This window comes from Orbicella faveolata, unplaced genomic scaffold (assembly GCF_042242905.1).
Source record: "Orbicella faveolata isolate gen_17 unplaced genomic scaffold, um_ofav_v1 contig_1, whole genome shotgun sequence".
NCBI classification, from domain to species: domain Eukaryota; kingdom Metazoa; phylum Cnidaria; class Anthozoa; order Scleractinia; family Merulinidae; genus Orbicella; species Orbicella faveolata.
The window spans coordinates 21,296,366-21,315,129 of record NW_028301536.1 but is presented as its reverse complement, the minus strand read 5'-3'; the positions used below and the strand labels follow the sequence as shown (position 1 = coordinate 21,315,129).

The window sequence follows — 18,764 nt, the reverse complement described above, 5'->3', positions numbered from 1 at the left end:
TCCTGACATAGAGACATAATATAGCAACAGAACAGCATGAAAATAACGACACGAGGAAAAACAACTGATCTTTTCTTTATGTCTTTATGTCGATGTTCACATTACCGACATAGCGATTGTGTCGTTATGCCATTATGTGACTAAGTGCGAACTTAGTGATTGTTCTTGGCACTTTCAGTGTCAATAATTTTTTTTATTTCAGTCCTATGGTTTTGCTTGCAATACACATAAAGTCTCTTTTTGATAAGAGATAATACATAGTTTGTCCCTTCTGCCCCGTTCGCCCTATTTTTTGTGCACATTTGCATCTCTCTAGACGACTATTTCTCTCTCTAGGTGATGGAAGAGGCTGGCCGCAGCATTCTTGAACGTGTCCCTCAACCCATTTCCGTTTCTATGGTAATGGAGAAACACCCTGTGCGATACGAAGAGTCGATGAATACAGTGTTAATCCAGGAAGTGATCCGATACAACAAATTACTAGTGACTGTCAGACAAACACTGAACGACCTGCTGAAGGCGCTCAAGGGTCTAGTTGTGATGTCACAGGCTCTTGAGACAATGGCTAACAGTCTCTATAATAACTCTGTACCTGAACTGTGGGCCAGTAAGGTATGAAAACACTCTTATCTCGGTACTGTTAAAATAATTCTGTCTTTGTAGCATGCAGAAACGTTTAAGGCAATATGAATCAGTTAGGACGCTATCTATCTGAATGCACGATTCCAATATAACAAAAAGCTATTGAAATGTGAATCTCTGGTCTTTCAGCAAAAAGCAGTTCGCTTACTTTTTTCTTCCTTTTCCTCACAAAAAAAATCCAATTTGAGCAAACAAAGTCTTCCGAATTTTTTTTCATATGGATGACTATACGTCTGGCCGCTGTTGTTCAAACTGTGGATAACATTATCTGTTTAGCTATCCGGCAAATAGCGTAGTTTGTTTTGTTCGTACTTTATCTACTGCATAGAGATTTTGCTGGTGGATTGCCGGTAACCTTCGCCCAAAAGAAAAGAACGCCTGATCGCAAATCAGTGAGTGGTGGAGACATTTCAGATATGGAAGAGATTTTGCAATGTTACATACGTAAATCAATAAAACAGTCTAAGTCACTAATTACATGCTTAAGAGTATTAGATATTTAGTCAACTGCTCAAAGAATCTGTTAACAAACAAGACCTGTTTTGTGATATAAGTTACTGTGTTATTCTAATGATTCATTCGTGTGTAGGCCTACCCCTCACTAAAACCGCTGGCGTCGTGGGTCACTGATCTGGTAGCTCGAGTTCAGTTCATTGAAAAGTGGATAGAACATGGAATACCCCCAGTAAGTTCAAACTGATTTTATTTCAAAACAATTTTTTTCTTATGTTTGCTTTCCCATAATAATAGCTTTGTTTCTTTGGCAGGTTTTCTGGATATCAGGGTTCTTCTTTCCTCAAGGATTTTTGACCGGAACACTTCAGAACTTTGCGAGATCCTCGTCGATATCCATCGATGTTATCACGTTTGACTTTGAGGTAACAAATCTTCAGGCGATCAGGACTTGTGAAGATTCTCTTTTTTCTTGTTTGTTTGTTAGTTTTGTTAGTTTTTGTTGTTGCTGTTGTTGTTGTTGTTGTTGTTGTTGTTTTGCAAATAACTCAGTCTGTGTAGCTGGCGGTTTTCCGTGGAGTTCTTGTCACGGAATGAGGGGCGACAGCGAAGCCGCGAAAATAATGGCGAGAAGAGAAAGAGCGGGGAACCATTTCTCGTTCTTTGTCTTCTCACCATTCTTCTCGCGGTTTCGCCGCTCTTTCCGCGACACGTAACCCAACCTAAAAACCCCACCGAAACGGCTAGCTACTAGCCTCCTACACAGGCTACAAATAACTTTATCATGACGGAGTTTACGTACCATTGTTTTGGAAAGGTGATGAAGAAAACCGAAGCAGACCTGACCGCTCGTCCGAGCAACGGCTGTTTCATCCGGGGTCTTTTCCTCGAAGGTGCCCGATGGGATTACGACAAGCACGAACTGACCGAGTCCCGACCGAAAGAGCTGTACACGGACATGCCGATTATCTGGTTGAAACCGACAGCGAACCGAGAGAAACCCGACAAGGGCATCTATGATTGTCCAGTCTACAAAACGTTGACCAGAGCTGGTATGCTAAAATAACGTAGATATAAATAGCAAACTGGCATGTAATGAACAACCACGTGAAAGGAACAAACTTTTTTTTTCCTCCACCATTTTTAAAGACATTAACTGGACGTTCTTTTTCGGGACTAACGAGATCCCAAAAGAAGATTGTTTTTTTTTTTTATTCACTCGGATGTAATGTACTTTACACTATTTAACAATTAATCTCAAAATTCCCTCCTGGTTCGCGCTTCCTGCAGACATCTAACTACACATAAGGCCGAGATATCTACCTGGACCAATCGTAACGATCGTTATTTAGTCTTAGCAGTAGACAGTTGAATTGATCCTACTGAAAAGTTTGCGTTTGGAAATGGAAGAGACCTCAGGAATATAGAACATTTGATGATGGCACGGAATGGTCGTCACTTCCAAATTACGCCAATAACGAACATCAGATATCACGAACGCAATTTCGGATCTAAGCGAGTTCGGTAAACTGTGGTTTAGTGCACTGTATCTTCTTTGCCTAGCTGCTGTTTTTGCTCTTGTTCTTGTTGTTGTCGGTATTGGTGATGGTATCTAGTTTCTATTCAAGTACAAAAGCCAATGAAAGAGCGTGCAAGTCGTACCAAATGGCGCTTTTTTAGTTATTTATTTTTTACTAAACTCAGTTCCTCCTTCTTTAATTTTGCAGGTACCCTGTCTACAACAGGTCACTCCACAAACTTCGTTCTTCCAGTCGAGTTACCCAGCAGTCAGCCACAGAGGCATTGGATCAAGAGGGGCGTGGCTCTTATGTGTGCTTTGAACTATTAAAATCTGCCACAAACCAGTACATTTAGCGTTATTCGATGAGATTTCCAAAACAATAGATACGTTATTAGAACATTTCTCTCCGGTATTTGTTTCATTTCCTTGTTTTTAAAGTTCAAAAACTTGTATTAGATGTTTTTAAATGGTTTTGTATTGGTTTACTTGTTATATGATATCTACAGGTCTGACAATCTCAATAGTTCTTGCCTTCATGAATTGTCTTTGCCCAAAGCGTTTGATATCTTTGTGTAAGAACGAAGATTCTTTCTCTATTCAATATCTTTCAAAGTCTAAGGTATGTAAATTCGTGTTTCATATTTTTGTACATGAACTATTTTTTTCTGGTTACCCTTGCGTGTTTGAGTGCAGAGTAACGTGTGTTTTGATCATTTCATCGCAGATTGCTTCCTCCATTCATTCTATTTACAAGCAAAGTATAAGTATAACAGCAGTCAGCTTGTCATGTAAATATTGTCCGTTGCACAAAGTGCTGTGTTGTAAAATATTACCAAAAAATGTCAAAAATAAAATTTTAAACATGTTTAATACTTGTTGTTTCTTTTAACAAGGCATCACTTTAACTGTGTGAGATTTTGGAAACACCAGGAAGTATTTGGAGGGCGAAACCTTCACTTGATCCCATGTACTGAACTGAAAACCTTGACCAATCCCATCTTATGGTTCTGTGAAAAGTTCAATTGTCAGTAAACAAAGTATATGTTCTACCTTGGGAGCATGCCTCCCTTTGCAAGACCCCCATAATGTAGATGTACCTTGGCATAATTGAGTGACAACTAAAATATTCTTCATGTAGTACTACTTGGGGTGTCCATGATATAAATTATTCTTCAGTTTCATAAATCTCAAGCAGCCTGGCCGAGCTGTTCAAAAATTAAAAAGTATAATGTTGTAGTACTGTACATGTAGTCCTTATTTGGGCCAAGACCTTTGATATTTAATAAGCACCATCCTTAATATATTATTGCTCAAATTCAACAATGATCTCAGTATTTCATTCAGTCGATATTTACAAAAAAACTTGATGCCACGAATTTTAAAAGGACAGTTCACTGTCAAATCAACTTTCATCTTCAATTTCAATCGGGGCTGCACTTTTCTGGGCTGGTTTACTCTTCTTTGCCTTTTTGTTCTTCCTGTTTGCCTTGTCAGCTTCATGTGCTTTGGCCATTTCTTTGCTCATGTCCTCAATGTGCGCAGCCTAAAAGGAGTTGTAATAGTAACATGAAACAGGATGAAGTGAAAGCTCGGTAACTTTAACAATGGACATTATTCTTAACTCAATGAAATATAATATAAATTCGTAAACTTGCCAGAGTTGAACTTTTTCTAGTGAGTAGCTGCACATCATCACAGTTGATTTGAGTTCGCTTTGCATGTCTAAGGGGAAAAAGTGGATCAAAGATTAACATTTTAATGGGTCAATTTATTTTATTTTTAAACAACTGAAAGTACTCTAGACTGATGACAGCTGAAATTGACTTACTTTGCAAATAGCTCAAGATCTGTTGCAAAAGATTCTAAAAAAAGATGTACATTTTAGTGTAATGGGCTGTAGAATATACATTTCAAAAAAGAGGCAATGGATTAAAATCAGTTATTTGTTCAGGGTATGTATTCCTCAAACAGGTTACAACCTTTCAAAGCGTGTAGGCCCCAGACCAAATCTGCTGTTCTCCTCTACAAAGTAGGGTGGGAAGAGTAGTGTGATCTCTGAGACTAAGAAGGGTGGGGAGAGAGAGTCACCCATACATATAGAGGAAGGATGGTTTTGAACTTGGCCTACCATCTCCCTGGTAAGATCCCTGAGGATGGCCAATGGCCTGTCTAAGGTGCTAACCCCTGGCAAACCAATTCTCAATCATAACAAGGATTTTTGGCAAAGCCACCATTCCTCAGAGACAGTGACATTATGGTGGGTTTACACTTCAGGCTAATCTTTCTTGGAAGACGTTTCCACTTCAGAATGCTTGTATTAGCTACTAATACAATGGCCTCCTACGCAGACGCTCTTTGGGCTCATCACGCAATCTTCCTCCCTTTAAAGTTTTGAAAATTTAAGGTGGCTCTGAACCCTATGAACAGAATTTCTTTAAACTTTGCCAAAAGTTGTGTCTTATTGTGCTTATTAAATTTCGTATTGTAAAAAAATTCACTGTGCCGCTTTGGAATTATAAGCCCCTAAAGCTGTAATTAAGGGTGTTTCCAGCAGGCCATATTGTTGCTATGGTAACCTATTGTGTCACGAAAAGGATAACATATTCACCAATGATTGGGCAGTTTTTTCCGTTATTATAGCATGAAGTGATAAAGGGTGGTTATAACGACTCATCAAAATCTAAGTACTGGAAACTGTTTTGAGCCACCTTAAGTGTATGATGCTGGGGGAGGGGGGTACTGCCATATATGGGTTATATGGGTATGTGCCGCTGTGAAGGGAATGGTTTTGAAGCAGTTTACTCTAGCATAGGGTATATAAATCAGAGCATTTGGGTGTAGAATAGGGTATCATTTTTCACGAAACTGACCAGTTGGTTGAAGATTTTATCTAAACTAAGGAAACCAGGAATTGCCACTCGGAAAAATAAAAAAAATGAAATCGGCAAGTTTAAATTTTTGCAACTCAGCCTCAACAGCGTTGAAAGATGACTATCATAAAACACTACTGGATATTATTAACTGTCAAAAATCAGGATTCAGATGGAAATTGGTCGTTTTAATACTGGTTACTCTAGTATAGGGAAGCAAAACTCAGCTGAACTAGCTCTGGTATTGGCTAAGGGTTCCAGGGTCCCAGCGGCGCATCCCCACCCAGAAATTCCTAAAGTTCTCCCCCCCCCCCCCCCCCTGGGTTACGATGTTATCTCTATTTATATGTTAAGTGAATAATTTAAACATTTGGCGACCATTACAATTTTTTTTTGTTACTTTAAAGTAATATTTTATTTAAGACTCAAGATCTCGGTAAAATTTCAATACACAAACGTACCACATTGCTTGAAAGTTGTCTCTGTTAAGGCTGCAATAAATCGCCTGGAAAATCGTAAACCAGACTCTTCACCTGTATGAAAGAAACAGAGATTTCAGTTATTCGATGCAATCACGCTTTTTCGGATCGAAATTTGAACCATAGCTACATCCATGAAGTTTTGATCATGTAGACATGATCAAAAAAAATTCATGGATGTAAGCTTAGCTAATAATACTTTTTAAGTATTTAAGCTAAAAAGCTCACGTCGAATGTCGAAAGGTAAACAAAAACATACGATCCAGAAAGTGAGATGGGGTCGGATAACTGATCGGGGGTTCAGTGACGGAAGCTTGCTGAATCAGAATGAGATTGCTAGCTACAAATGTATATAAGCTTAAGCAAGCTTAAATAGATACGTAGTCGACGACGACCGAAACGTTACATGTGTAGCTTACCTGCCTTTTCACAAATTCGACCTACTGTATAATGCAGAGCAGCTTTTAAACGCTGAAAGATAAAGATATGGATTTGAATCATCCTCAAAACTCCAAGAACTACAAGAACGATCAAATCGGGGAAATCTAGACCTGCTGATAGGCTAAAGCTTCGTATTCTTCATCCTCCAGTTCGTCTCCCGACGCCGCCATATTTGATATTTACTGAATTTTCGCGCCAATCTTTCGCGCCTTGTGATCCAGTCTTCTCTCGACATTTACAGTTTCTCGTTACCAGTCATTTTGCCATTTACTCCTGCTTTCATTCGCTTTTCTTCATTATTTGTTTTTTTAATGATTTATCTTTATCACCAGAAGCCTATGTGCTTCTGCATCTCTTGGCTTCTGCTATCACTTATCCATCTGTTTTAAAAGTTATCCATTAAGTTTATTCAACTTTTCTTATTTATTTATTTAGTTAGTTAGTTATTTATTTATTTACTTATTTACTTATTTACTTATTTATTTATTTATTTATTTATTTATTTATGTTTTTATAGCATTTATTTATCTATCTGTTTGTAATTTTATTCAGTATTGTTAATTCTTTTCTATTTACCTATTCAATGGAACAGTACTTCGGGTTTGGCCACAATCAGAGCCTTAAATTAATTTTTAACTTAGTTTGGTGAATGAACAACTTCCAGACGAAGTAAAAATATGCAACTTGGTTCTTACTTGACGTGTGTTGTGTACTATTCTTTTCATTCCCGGGAACAATAGATCCTAATAAATCTTGACAAAAGACCTATTGCTATGGTTACGTCCCGTATACAACGAAGGATTATCACCAACATGGCCGCTGCCGCCAGTGAATCGAATGTCTCACGTTATCCTAGTGAAAAATCTGTGAAAGAAGCCTTGGATATGCTTAAACCTCCTGGTATTCTGTCAAAGGTTGGTTTTTGCTAAAATCTGAGTTCAAAAAATATTTGTTTGCGAGAAATAAGAAGAAATAGAACGAATGTTTTATTCGATAAAATCCAACCACGAGTGATGTCGCGCGCTTACGAATAATCTTTGAATCGTCATTTTGCAGACGTACAACCAGTTCCAGCTGAAACGGTATCAGGTGCGTTATTTTTTTGTTGTTTATTAGTTTACCTGTGAACTATTGAACTGTTGAATTTTCCTGTGTCACGATCAGTTGGAGTGTATGCTGTAGGTGTGATGTGTGCACCTCTGATGGGATTAGTATCCAATACTTAGCAGCCCTTGTGTCAAAATAAATTTTTGCGAGATTTGTAGTTGATGAAAGAAAACCCTATGTCACTCTAGTTTTCCTGAGTTTTATGCTGGCATAATTAATTATCTAGTATTTTGAAAAGAATCAAGTTTAGTAACAATTGGAAACAGCTGGTGATGGATTAGATTCATGATTTCACGAGTCAAACCTTAGATCTGTTGCACACCGTGTTCAATGACCGGGGTAGTGTTGGGGACTTTTTAATATCAGAGATACTAGATTTAGTAACTGTATACGCCTGTGTTCATAAACCGGTTTACCTGGAGCCCACATAATCTTAGTACTGTAATAAGCGCTGGTTTGAATTCATTGCATTGTGATTTTGAACAAGGCACTTTACTTTCACCAGGGTTAAATGATATTGGCAAAACAAAATATTGGAGAGTGGCCTTATCACGAGCTAGTATCATTAATCCTCAAGTCCTAGTTGCTTTGTGTTAACGCCATGCTATGCAGCAGGAAGAAACTTTACAGATTTCGTTGTCAAGAACAATTTATGTGGGTTTATTTCAAATGACTGCACTCACAGAACAGGAAGCCAAAGGGAATTTTTTTTCTAGTTTTTATCACAGTGCTGGGTTCTTAATAGCTGATTTCTTTTTCTGGATCAAAGGCCAAACAACTTTGCCACTGAAAAGGAGCTAAACTGATCAGTTGGCTTTGGAAAGCTACATTGATACCTCATTTGTGTATATTGTGGTCGGATACTGGGCTCACTGTACAGAAACTTGGCGACAGCTTTGCAGAAAATGAAATTATATGATGGCTACAAGAGTAAAGGTGAAATCCCAGGTGGGGGAAACTCCCATATAAAAAGGACGGGTTTGTTGTCAGAAATTTTGAAAAGAACCCCCTATGAGGTACCAAGATCCTGTTTTGTCAGAGTGGCTTGAATTTTTTTTCACCCCAAAGAGGTAACAATTCTAAAACAACACTTTATCTCTTGTCAAATTTTTCTTCGGCTCTGTACCCTTAAAAGTACCAGGAAAGCTCCCGCTGTGAACCTTTTGTGACTGAACACCCTAAGAGGTACCAAAACTGCTTTTTTAACCCCTAAAAGGTACAACAAGCACCCCTGTCCTTTTTATATAGGAGTTCCTGCCAGGGACAAAACCCTTCTAACCTCACATAATTTACAGATTAAATTTAATGTCTCTGGGTCAAATTTAAGATCCACAGTGACCAAGCAAAGGAAGATAAAGCAGATTTAAACTGAAGTGGTCAGATACTAAGCAACATAACGTATTGTAAAATGCAAAAAAAATCAACTTTTTTCGCCCACCCTCTCTGAAGCATCACACCATGCTTTTACACCTTATTAGGAAATTAACCCTTGCATTAATCAGCATGTATTTAATTAACATGACTTAAATTAACAGGAACGAAGGGGTAAAATCTTCCGTAACAAAGGAAATTAGGCAACATGAATGAGAAGCTGACATTAGTTAGATGAAGGAAATTAATTACATGAGAAGAAAGACTACCAGAGTAACATGCATAACTTAAGTAGTTGTGATGAAGCTTAAAAAAATTTCAGGCTTGAATGGGATTCAAACCCCATGGCCCTGCGATGCTGGTGAGCACTTAAACCAACTGAGCTATCAAGCCAACAAGGATTTTGTCATCATGTAGACTCTTGATAATTACCCATTAAAGATAATTACGTGAAATGGAATATTTGAAATTCCTGTGTTAAGTTCTGGAGAATAAAGATTAAATAGTTTTAAAAAATTATGTACACAGGGTTCAGAGCCACCTTACATTTTCAAAACTTTAAGGTGGCTCTGAACCCTATGTACATATTTTTTAAAACTTTGCCAAAAGTTGCATCTTCTGATGCTTATTAAAATTTTATAATATAAAAAATTTTCACTGAGCCATTTTTGAATTATAAGCCCCTAAAGGTGTAATTAAGGGTGTTTTTAGCAGGTCATACTGTTGCTATGGTAACCCATTGTGTCACAAAAATGATAACAATGTGTTCACCAATGCTTGGACAGTTTTTTGATACCATGATTGTAGCATCAAGAAAGAGTAGCTATGACGACCCATCAAAATCTAACTGCTGGAAACTGTTTTGAGCCACCTTAAATCTGCATACCAGAAAATTGGTGGTACAGAAATTGACATATTCCAAGAAATTAACACAACTTAAATTAATGGACATTTTTCTAATTCATGTCAACTTCATGAAGTGTTAATTTCCTAGAATGAGGTGCAATTTTGATGCAAAATTTCCCTTTTCTTGTGACAAAGAAAATACAAGAGAATGTATCTCAACCCCCTCCCCTTAAAACATAATGAAATAAGTTCAAAGCCAAAAAATCCTCCATACCTGCATTTCTTTTAACCTTCAGCATCAAACTCGTTATTCTCTATATTTGGACCTATTGCAAAGCCATTGAGTCTAGACCTGAGCTCATGTTCTACAAAATGTATTTCTTAAAATTTGAATAAATCAACTGATTTGTCTTGCTTCATATGGCTGGAACATTTTAGTACTTTGTTTCCAGTATCGGAACCAAAGTCAAACTTCTCCGTCAACTCGCCGGACCTTGTAAATTGAGAATCGTTTGTTGAAGATTTGTATCATTCCAACGTATAGTCCACTTCTGGCTCTCTCTTGGTCACGCAACGCTACGCTCTCGCATCCAACGTAGCTTTGCGGCATTCCAATAGATATTTCAATAGAAGACCTTTTTATATGACGAGGTAGTCTTGGGGTAAAAATCAGAGCGTTCTGGTTGGTTCTTTCTTGGTCAGGATTTTGCCATACAGACTGTTTCCATGGAAACGGTCTTAAGCTGTGTATTTTTTTAAAAAAATTTTTGAGTGCCATTTGATAAACTACTTACTAACCTACAATCTTGGACAATTTAAATGAAAATTAAGACCTCCGCTCCCCCCGTTCCAATAATGGGGAAAATGGTTTGCTTTGCGTTTAGCGCCAGTGGTTTTATTTCTTATTTTATTCTGACCAAGATTGTAGCTTGTTCGAGTCATACTGGGAATATTAGCCCTCAGTCGTTTCGCTGCGCTTGGTACGTACTGCAACGACCTCGGGCCAATGTTCCATAGTACGGCCGTCACGCTCGGTTAGTAAGAAGTTAATTGTCAACGCTTGCGATTTTGAACGTCAGAGTCGTTTTGATATTTACTTGTTTTGTTCTGTTTCAGCTGAAAGCGGTTTTCAATTGAGTGTCGAAAGTAATGAGGCGATTACTTTGGTTTTGGTTTTACTATGATTTGAGATTGACTGAGTGGTCTGAATGGTAATTAATTGGTTTGGTTTTGGTTTATGATACTCAATTGAAAACCGCTCTATAAAACAATACATATCACATTTGGAAGGTCTCGTGCAAATACAGGCAAAATCTGGAATTTTCTTAAAGAAAATTTTTAATCGCTGCATCACAAACAGTGTTCATTCACCACTGCTTAACAAGCATTTGAAAACAAAGCGCGTATACTTTATGAAGTGTTTATTACATGTTAATTACCATGATAAAGGCATTACTTTCTTAAGCGGAGATGTTATCGCGCTCGAGTTATTTTAACTGTAATCTGATTAATCCTGCAGTTGGTACTTTCCAATACAAAACGCGTTGCTTAGCAACTGTCTTTCATTCTTCATTAGTTGAACAAAATCGTTTGGTGCAGTTTCACAAACAATCAGTATCTTGTGAAGGCAAACCCAGCTCGAAGCTCGTTTTTACAAAATCAAACTGAAAATGGGTGATTATCCCGGCAGCGGATATAAAATGTCCTCATATGGCCTTAAAGTGTATAATCCCCAAGAAACCGTGGGGCAATGGACTCAATGTTTTAAGGTACATAACATTACACATGCAAGAAGCAGCAAATTACACTGTTCGTGTGATTTGTTTTGCCGGCGGTTTCGCTAACAAGGCTACCTTTTTATATTTCAGCGCGAAGATGCGATCAGAAAGAACCATATTGTCGCAACAGGAGGAGAAGGTGTAGCTGATACATGGAAAGTAGAGAGACCAAAGTCTTTAGATCTTTCTCAAGACACCAGCTATTTTCGGGCCAAGACCATGGTACGTTTGAATTTTCAGCTATGCTTTGCTTGTTTGTGAATCCTGTTGTGCTTAGTTATTACAAAATTTTATGGTTTGATTTCGCGTTCTGATCGATACTTTTGCATGAAAAGTGTAATTCACGTGACGGTCGTTTAATCACGGTTTGCTATTGTGGGCACATTAGTGTAATACAGTAGGCTAAGTGCTTTTTGTGAGTTCATCAACCATTAGTCCGTTTTGTTGCAAGCTTGCGGAGTTTTTACGGCTTGAATTTTTTAGCGTATTGCTGAATTATCGTTTAGACAGACAAAAAGACGCCAGAAGTTAGGCTGTTCCTGAGTTTCAAAATTACGCTCAAATATTTCTTAAATTTAGCTTTTGAGACATTAACTTTGTAAGCTGACAAACTTAACAGACTCTTAACAATTTATTGTTTACAGTACAGTTAATTATGAGTAAACTAGAAAATATTCACTAAAAACGTTATCATTTGTATTCGGACTTTGGTTTTGTATGGGGGGCCCACTATAAGTCACTATGTTTTTTCCATTTCAGTTCACTTTTATTGCAACATTTATGTATCTAAGCACTTAGATTTGTTATTGTTCTTTTTTTCTTGTAGCATCAACGGCCATCTACATACGACCGAATAAACCATGTTGTCGAAGGTTACGATCAAAAACTCCATCGTGACGACAGAGAACACGCAAAATCACGTGGACTAAAAGTCAACAGTGAAGTTAGTATACGTTTGATGATGTGTCTGTCGTTTGTTTTCGGTTTTGTAATTGTTCGTCTCTAGAAAAGACTCGCATTAAACAAAAGGAAAAACACGTCCTTGAAATTAATAAATTGCGAATTAGTTTTGGTCCAAAATTGTATCGCTTTTGATACATTTTTAAAAAAATCTGGCCCGGGTTGCTCAATAAATCACTGTCCAGTGGATAGCGTTTTTAATAGCGATTTACCTAGTAGATAGCGTTATACACCTTTTGAACAACTGTGACCTGGTGTCGTCGTGTACTGCCACATTCTTCAGTGTCAACATTAGATGAGATGCATAGCTATCCATAATTAAAGCTAGAAAGAAAAGGCTTGTTTCCATGTCCCCTCGTCTATGTGATTGCTACTGAAAGACCTCGCGATCATATGGAAACCACTCTCTAGAGGTGGCAGTAGCCTCTTCCAGGCGTTGATTTAGTTCAGCGCAGCGGGAAAAAACGACGGACCGAAAAAAGGAGAGAGACTTGGTGCGCCGCGCTTCTCCCCTATCTTTTTTTACAGATATTTGAAACACTATTTAATAAGGAGAGTGAAAGACGGCAGGTAGCCATTTTTGCAAAGTTTATATCGGTACAGACACAAGCAAACACACACGACACCAGAACACACGGTGATGGAACACTGAACACACAGAACACACAGCATGGAAACTCGCCTTTACATAGAATGTTTAAACTCGTTAATAACAGGATTCAAATTATCAACAAATCTTTTCTTTCCTCACCAGGAAGTCAGGGTGACCGTTCCAGTGCTATCGTCGTCGACATACGGCCATCCAAAATATCCAGCGCTGGATTTATCAGACCGGAAACACGTCAGAGTGGAAATTTGTAAAAAAGACTTCCTGAGACTGGGAGGAACCAATATAGGAAATACTGACTGACAATAGTACTTTGTATTAAAACCACATCAATTTAATTTCCACATGATGACACAGCTAGAGAATGGTACCTGATATGTGATTGGTAGTCGGCTGAGTTCATCGAAATCAAGTCGAGTAGCATTCTGGGAGAGCACCGGGATGGGAACGAAGTAGCATTTAGTAGAAGTCGTAACATTCCGCGGTTTTTTTCATTCTTGTAACATGGAGAAATGACATGGAATAATTTCAATTTGAGCAAAGAAAGATAGAAATAATTTAGTCACACTTTGTGTAGGATAGCTAAACATTAAATTAAAGTAAGGGTATAACTTCACTGCTCGCCATTTCAAACTACCATACCTTATCAAGCGTTTCATTACTAAGCGACCCTCGCAAAGGACCGTTGTAAACGAACTCGTGTATCTGGTAGTTGTTTCCGTCAACTTCAAGAAACTTTAACATTCTCATTTTTTTTTCACTAACCTTTTTATCCTTCCTGTGGATTCAAAGAGAAGATCTGCTCTTGATCGTAAGTGCAGTATTCCATAGTCTCGTGCCCAAAGTAGTGATCACTGAACGTTCTTTTTATTTCTTATAGTGTCCGGCTCTAGTCGACTCTGGTATGCTAACTTCATATTAGAATGTATTATTTGTTACTGAAATTGCCTTTATGCAGAATGTGTTTGTAAAAATGTAATTAGTAGTGGTAATAATTATTAATTTTTTTGTTATATAAATTAAAGTATTGTAATGCAGACGTGTCGTATTAAGAAAAAAAGAAAAGAAAGTTTGGTATAATCTTACTGTACTGCTAACGTACATGCGACAGCACTTAATTACAAACCGACTCGTGCCTGCCTTTGTCCCCACCGCCTTATATTCAATGTGTATACTATAGGTCTCCCTGTCACATTGTGACTACGTCGTGAATTCCTACCTTCTAAGAGATTATGAGCTCGAGTTTCTATTATGCATAGGAATTGAGAGGGAATAATCGTTCTCCTAAATTATCTAAATCCTCTTCACAGGCGTAGCTAATTTCAGGCAAACCAAGGCACTTATCTCAGTCATTTGTTCCGTTTTTGTTGTTTATGGGCATCAAACACCCTAAATACCGAAAAAGAGAATTTTACCGTGAACATTGCCTCAGTCATAATATTTTTCTGGCTACGGCCCTGACTTTGAAAACGCAAAGAAGCGGCCGCCATTTTGTTACTCCCGAGAAGGCACACTCCTTACTATATACAGCAGAATATAAGTAGAGGAGCGTAGTCAACAAGACAGGGGCATTCGTGATAGAGCGCCTGTTGATCTTTACTAATTTCGGATAGTACAGCTATGTGCAGTCATTTGAAGTTTATCACGGGAATTCCAGGCTAAGTTTTCATTTACTATGTTGGCAGGGCATTCCATAATATTCTTGTTTGGTCATAAGACTCGTAACAGTGATGAAGCAAATCATCATAAGTTGCTTCAGGAAACTGCTGAAATTGAGGTCAATGAGATACTGAAAATAGGTTGTTATAGTTGTACAGAGTGATTTTTCCACTGATGAACCGATATCTTTTAATTAATGTTGACTCTTATAAATTGTGTTTACTACGATGTATTGTGGGGCGGGGAGAAATTAACGGTGATCCCGGTCAATCTGGCTAAATTTATCAAGCCAAAAAGACAGTCCAGTGGCATTACAAAATAGCTCATGAATGCGATTACCAATAGCAGCAAGGCTTTCACTCCGTACATCACGGTTTTGAGGCTTTTTAAAACATCAGCACTAAGTGGAAAGTTGATCTAGATCTGATTCCATATCTTTTATGGAATATTTTCATATTGAATTTGTTCTTGTGTGATTCAGCTATATGAATCTTTGACGATACCATTCTAGATGTCACGGTCGGGTCACCAGACACAGTTTATTTAAAAACGTTTTAGAAGATTCTTTTCGTGTAGAAGCTGCTTTGTCGACTCGGTTCATCTATCCCGGAGAACTGGGTACGATTGCCTCGAGATGGAGTAACCGTGTTGTTGCAATATTGGGAAAGCTGGGCCTTAATCAGTCCTCTTTCTGTCCATCGCGCGAGCAAAATGGTAAGAGAAATAGTGATTTTTATCTTCAATCCGCTTCAATCCTTTGCCATCAGTTGTTTAATTATCTTTTTAGCAGGTACAGTAGCTCTTTATTGTGTTTAGTTTGACTTAGTCGCTATTTCTGGCTATTTCTTGTAGGTGAACGTACCAAAACAGCGCCGCACTTTTTGCAAGGCCAAAAAATGTCGAAGACACACTTTACACAAGGTGACTCAGTACAAGACGGGTAAAGCCAGTCTGTACGCCCAGGGTAAGAGTTTTGAGTTGTAGTGGAAATGTGGATTAGTCTTAGCACATCTCACTACATCATTTGTATTTGTACAGTTGCTTTCTGTGTTATCGAAAGGTTTAATTTTGGTCAAACATTTAAGCTTATGCACTAAGAAACTACAGATGTTTCAGTAAGCTTAGCATAGCTTAGGTTTATTCCTTTTTTCTGACTACTCATACGTTTCCTTTAGGAAAACGTCGCTACGATCGTAAACAGTCGGGATATGGTGGTCAAACAAAACCCATTTTCCACAAGAAGGTAAAGATAAGAACTGCTTTCTTATAATGAGCGTTATACTTGTTAGCTGAAAACAGCAGCTTCATCAACACTTCTGCAAATATTTACGTTATGTCAAACTAGTTGGAAGAATATCCAACTAGTATACCCAAGGCCAGTTTCTCTCTCTTCAACTCCTCCTCCTTCTCCTCAAGAAAACCGAGTCAATTTGAAGTAAATGGTAGGATAGTATAGTATAATGATCGCTAGTTAATTACAGTGTCAGTAGCCTATGTGTAGTTGTACCCATACTCACATTACTTATGCTACCAGTCACATGCAAAACCAACTTTGGTGTACATTCTGTACCTGTAACTGCACCATGCTTTTTTATTTTGTACTGTTTTGGTGGATCATGTATCTTATGGGGAGCCTCAATTGTTGCATTGACCGATGTGTCGGTCGATATGTCAGAAAATCGACTGATACATCGGTTGGCCAGCGACCAAGAGTCAATTGATAGCCCACCGGTATACGTCCCCTGATGTCGGCCGATGTATGGGCTGTGATATCATCGGTAGCTTATCAGTCAACTATCCGTCAATTATCGGTCAACTGTCAGTCCTGTATCGGTTAATAGTTGAGCAAGGGTCAACCGCCAGCCCACTGATATACACTATCCACCGTCAATCAGTAAACATTCACCGACATATTACCGATATGGCAGTGACGTATTAATGCTACTTGATCAACCCTCAACCAACAATATGTCGGTCATTAGTTGATCAACACCCGCTCAAGTAACCAGTGACAGATCGACCGATATATTGACCAAGGCACCCTATAAGAACATCAGATATTCTGCTGATATGGCTGTCCATTGAAACAGAGTTGGCTGACCGATATATCACTCGATATGTTGTCCGATATATCGATTGATGTGTCGACTGATATACCCGACACCTTTTAATCAGTTAGTGCTTCATCAAGTAAATACAGTATCTCACTGTGCCTAGCACAGGTTTCGTGTGTTCTCTTTGATTTACCGCTGTTTGTGTTTGTTGTGATTCGCAATTATTAATGGCCATATTTACCTAGGGAGATAAATAATGCGTCTAGCATAAAGTGCCTTAAAGTAAATTTGAGACACATTAAACTTGTGTTGTTAACACAACGAGCTATTGTAATGGAGACTGAGATGACCCAGGAGATTCTCAACTTTCAGATTTATTTGTTTGTTTTATGCATTTCGTATTTATCTAGAGGAATGTATCCAAGAGGTACAATGCTTACCTGTTATTTTGGTTTTATCCTTGCTGCTCAGATAAAAAATGCTCTGCAATAGTCACTAGAATACAGGGTTAACAAGATCCTTTACATTCCTTGGGTCTTTTTTCATTTCGATACAGCATGCCTGGTTTTGCTCAAATTCACATTTTTAATCTTTAGGCTAAAACAACCAAGAAAATTGTTCTCCGTATGGAATGCACTGAGTGTAAGTACAGGAAACAAGTAGCCCTGAAAAGGTGCAAGCACTTTGAGCTGGGTGGAGACAAGAAGAGAAAGGTAACACAATATACACATACATGTACTTGTGTAATATTTGGAAATTAACTAGAAGAGTAGTAGTACAAAATGTATCTGGATCCCAGATGTCTGTTGAAGTAACTTCTTTTTCAGGCCATTGCACGCACCTTTGATTTCATTCACAGATTAAAAAAAAATGGTCACATGATGACAAATGTCATGATTGTGTGATGAGTGAAATCCTACTGTTGGGGAAGGTGCTTCACAGTTGGTTTGCAAGTTTGTTGAGTTTCGCACGTTCTAACAAGATACAATTCAAGATATGTCACAGAGAAGATTTTGACAGTTGGAAAATCCATCACATGGATAAGATTTGCTTGAACATGCGTCCTTTTGAGTAATTTGTAACAGCTGTGCTGCACACTGTAACCAAGAGATGTCACCGTGTGATCACTTTTTTTAATCTGGGACTGAAACCAGTGGTGCATGGAATGCCCTGAAAAAAGGCCATTTCAACAGACATCTGAGATCAATAATAATCTTTGCTTGAGTCAGAAGTCACTCAACTAAGAATAGAAAGCTCATCTTCGTTACTTTAGACAACATTTAGTGCTATGCTTGCCAAAGTGATACATATTGTGACATTGTATGAAACATTTCAGTGTGTCCACCTGGTTCAATTTCAGAATTATGGCTTGTAACAATGTCGGGGAAGACACAAAGTGCAACTTCACAATTTTATACGATATGTTAACAATTTTATAGTGGCCACCAGACTTCTGAGCTTTATGCACTAACATTTCCAACTTTTTTTGATATCTTGAACTCTACATGAAATTATGAGTCACTTTGTTTGGAGTCCATTTGTTAAATTGCATACTGCTGGGCTGTTGATACTTGTAGTTTGCGTGATAATATATTTAATTCTACTCGCTGACTTCTGGTGTAAGAACCTTGACACACACGAAAACAACATTGCCTGATTCTTGATATAAAGATTCTTATCGCTTGGCTCAACATTGAGGGCTTAACAGAGGAATGTTCTTGGTTTTATCACAAAGTGCATGGACTAGAATAGAGAATTTAGACTTGTGTGTTCAGTACTATTACTACTTCAGAAGTTGACAACACTGTTTGTGCCTTCTGTTTCCTAACTTGAGATTTTTTTTATTCTTTTCCTAGGGACAAATGATCCAGTTCTGATTACAATAAAGTTTCTTCTAATCTGCCATATGTGTCATTTGTTTGAGTTACTTAATACCTGCAGCTTTGGTGAAAACGAAATGTTGGTACAGAACCAT

General features: G+C 38.0%; 4 protein-coding genes across 4 annotated transcripts in view; 3 read left to right on the top strand and 1 right to left on the bottom strand.

The window, feature by feature from the left end:
• The window catches only part of LOC110044899 (dynein axonemal heavy chain 1-like), a 59,452-nt gene extending 55,965 nt beyond the window's left edge, over window positions 1-3,487 (top strand). Inside the window, exons 75-79 of the mRNA XM_089295283.1 lie at window positions 337-612; window positions 1,232-1,327; window positions 1,410-1,520; window positions 1,913-2,147; window positions 2,823-3,487. Of these exons, the coding sequence (XP_089151409.1) occupies window positions 337-612; window positions 1,232-1,327; window positions 1,410-1,520; window positions 1,913-2,147; window positions 2,823-2,944 (840 nt within the window). The 3' untranslated portion in view covers window positions 2,945-3,487. The remainder of the gene's footprint in view (window positions 1-336; window positions 613-1,231; window positions 1,328-1,409; window positions 1,521-1,912; window positions 2,148-2,822) is intronic.
• On the bottom strand, window positions 3,467-6,624 carry LOC110044901 (centromere protein S-like). The gene is made up of 6 exons (XM_020750474.2): window positions 6,518-6,624; window positions 6,386-6,437; window positions 5,949-6,020; window positions 4,446-4,479; window positions 4,273-4,339; window positions 3,467-4,160 (listed from the first exon to the last, which is right to left on the bottom strand). The coding sequence occupies exons 1-6, from the start codon at window positions 6,575-6,577 to the stop codon at window positions 4,020-4,022; spliced, it is 426 nt and encodes a 141-aa protein (XP_020606133.2). The 5' UTR covers window positions 6,578-6,624; the 3' UTR covers window positions 3,467-4,019.
• A 498-nt stretch (window positions 6,625-7,122) lies between these two features.
• Window positions 7,123-14,145, top strand: LOC110044918 (cilia- and flagella-associated protein 90-like). The gene is made up of 5 exons (XM_020750492.2): window positions 7,123-7,321; window positions 7,464-7,496; window positions 11,600-11,731; window positions 12,336-12,452; window positions 13,224-14,145. The coding sequence occupies exons 1-5, from the start codon at window positions 7,181-7,183 to the stop codon at window positions 13,377-13,379; spliced, it is 579 nt and encodes a 192-aa protein (XP_020606151.1). The 5' UTR covers window positions 7,123-7,180; the 3' UTR covers window positions 13,380-14,145.
• A 1,225-nt stretch (window positions 14,146-15,370) lies between these two features.
• On the top strand, window positions 15,371-18,692 carry LOC110044903 (uncharacterized). The gene is made up of 5 exons (XM_020750477.2): window positions 15,371-15,449; window positions 15,588-15,699; window positions 15,911-15,978; window positions 17,386-17,502; window positions 18,646-18,692. The coding sequence occupies exons 1-5, from the start codon at window positions 15,447-15,449 to the stop codon at window positions 18,664-18,666; spliced, it is 321 nt and encodes a 106-aa protein (XP_020606136.1). The 5' UTR covers window positions 15,371-15,446; the 3' UTR covers window positions 18,667-18,692.
• The last annotated feature ends 72 nt before the right edge of the window (window positions 18,693-18,764 follow it).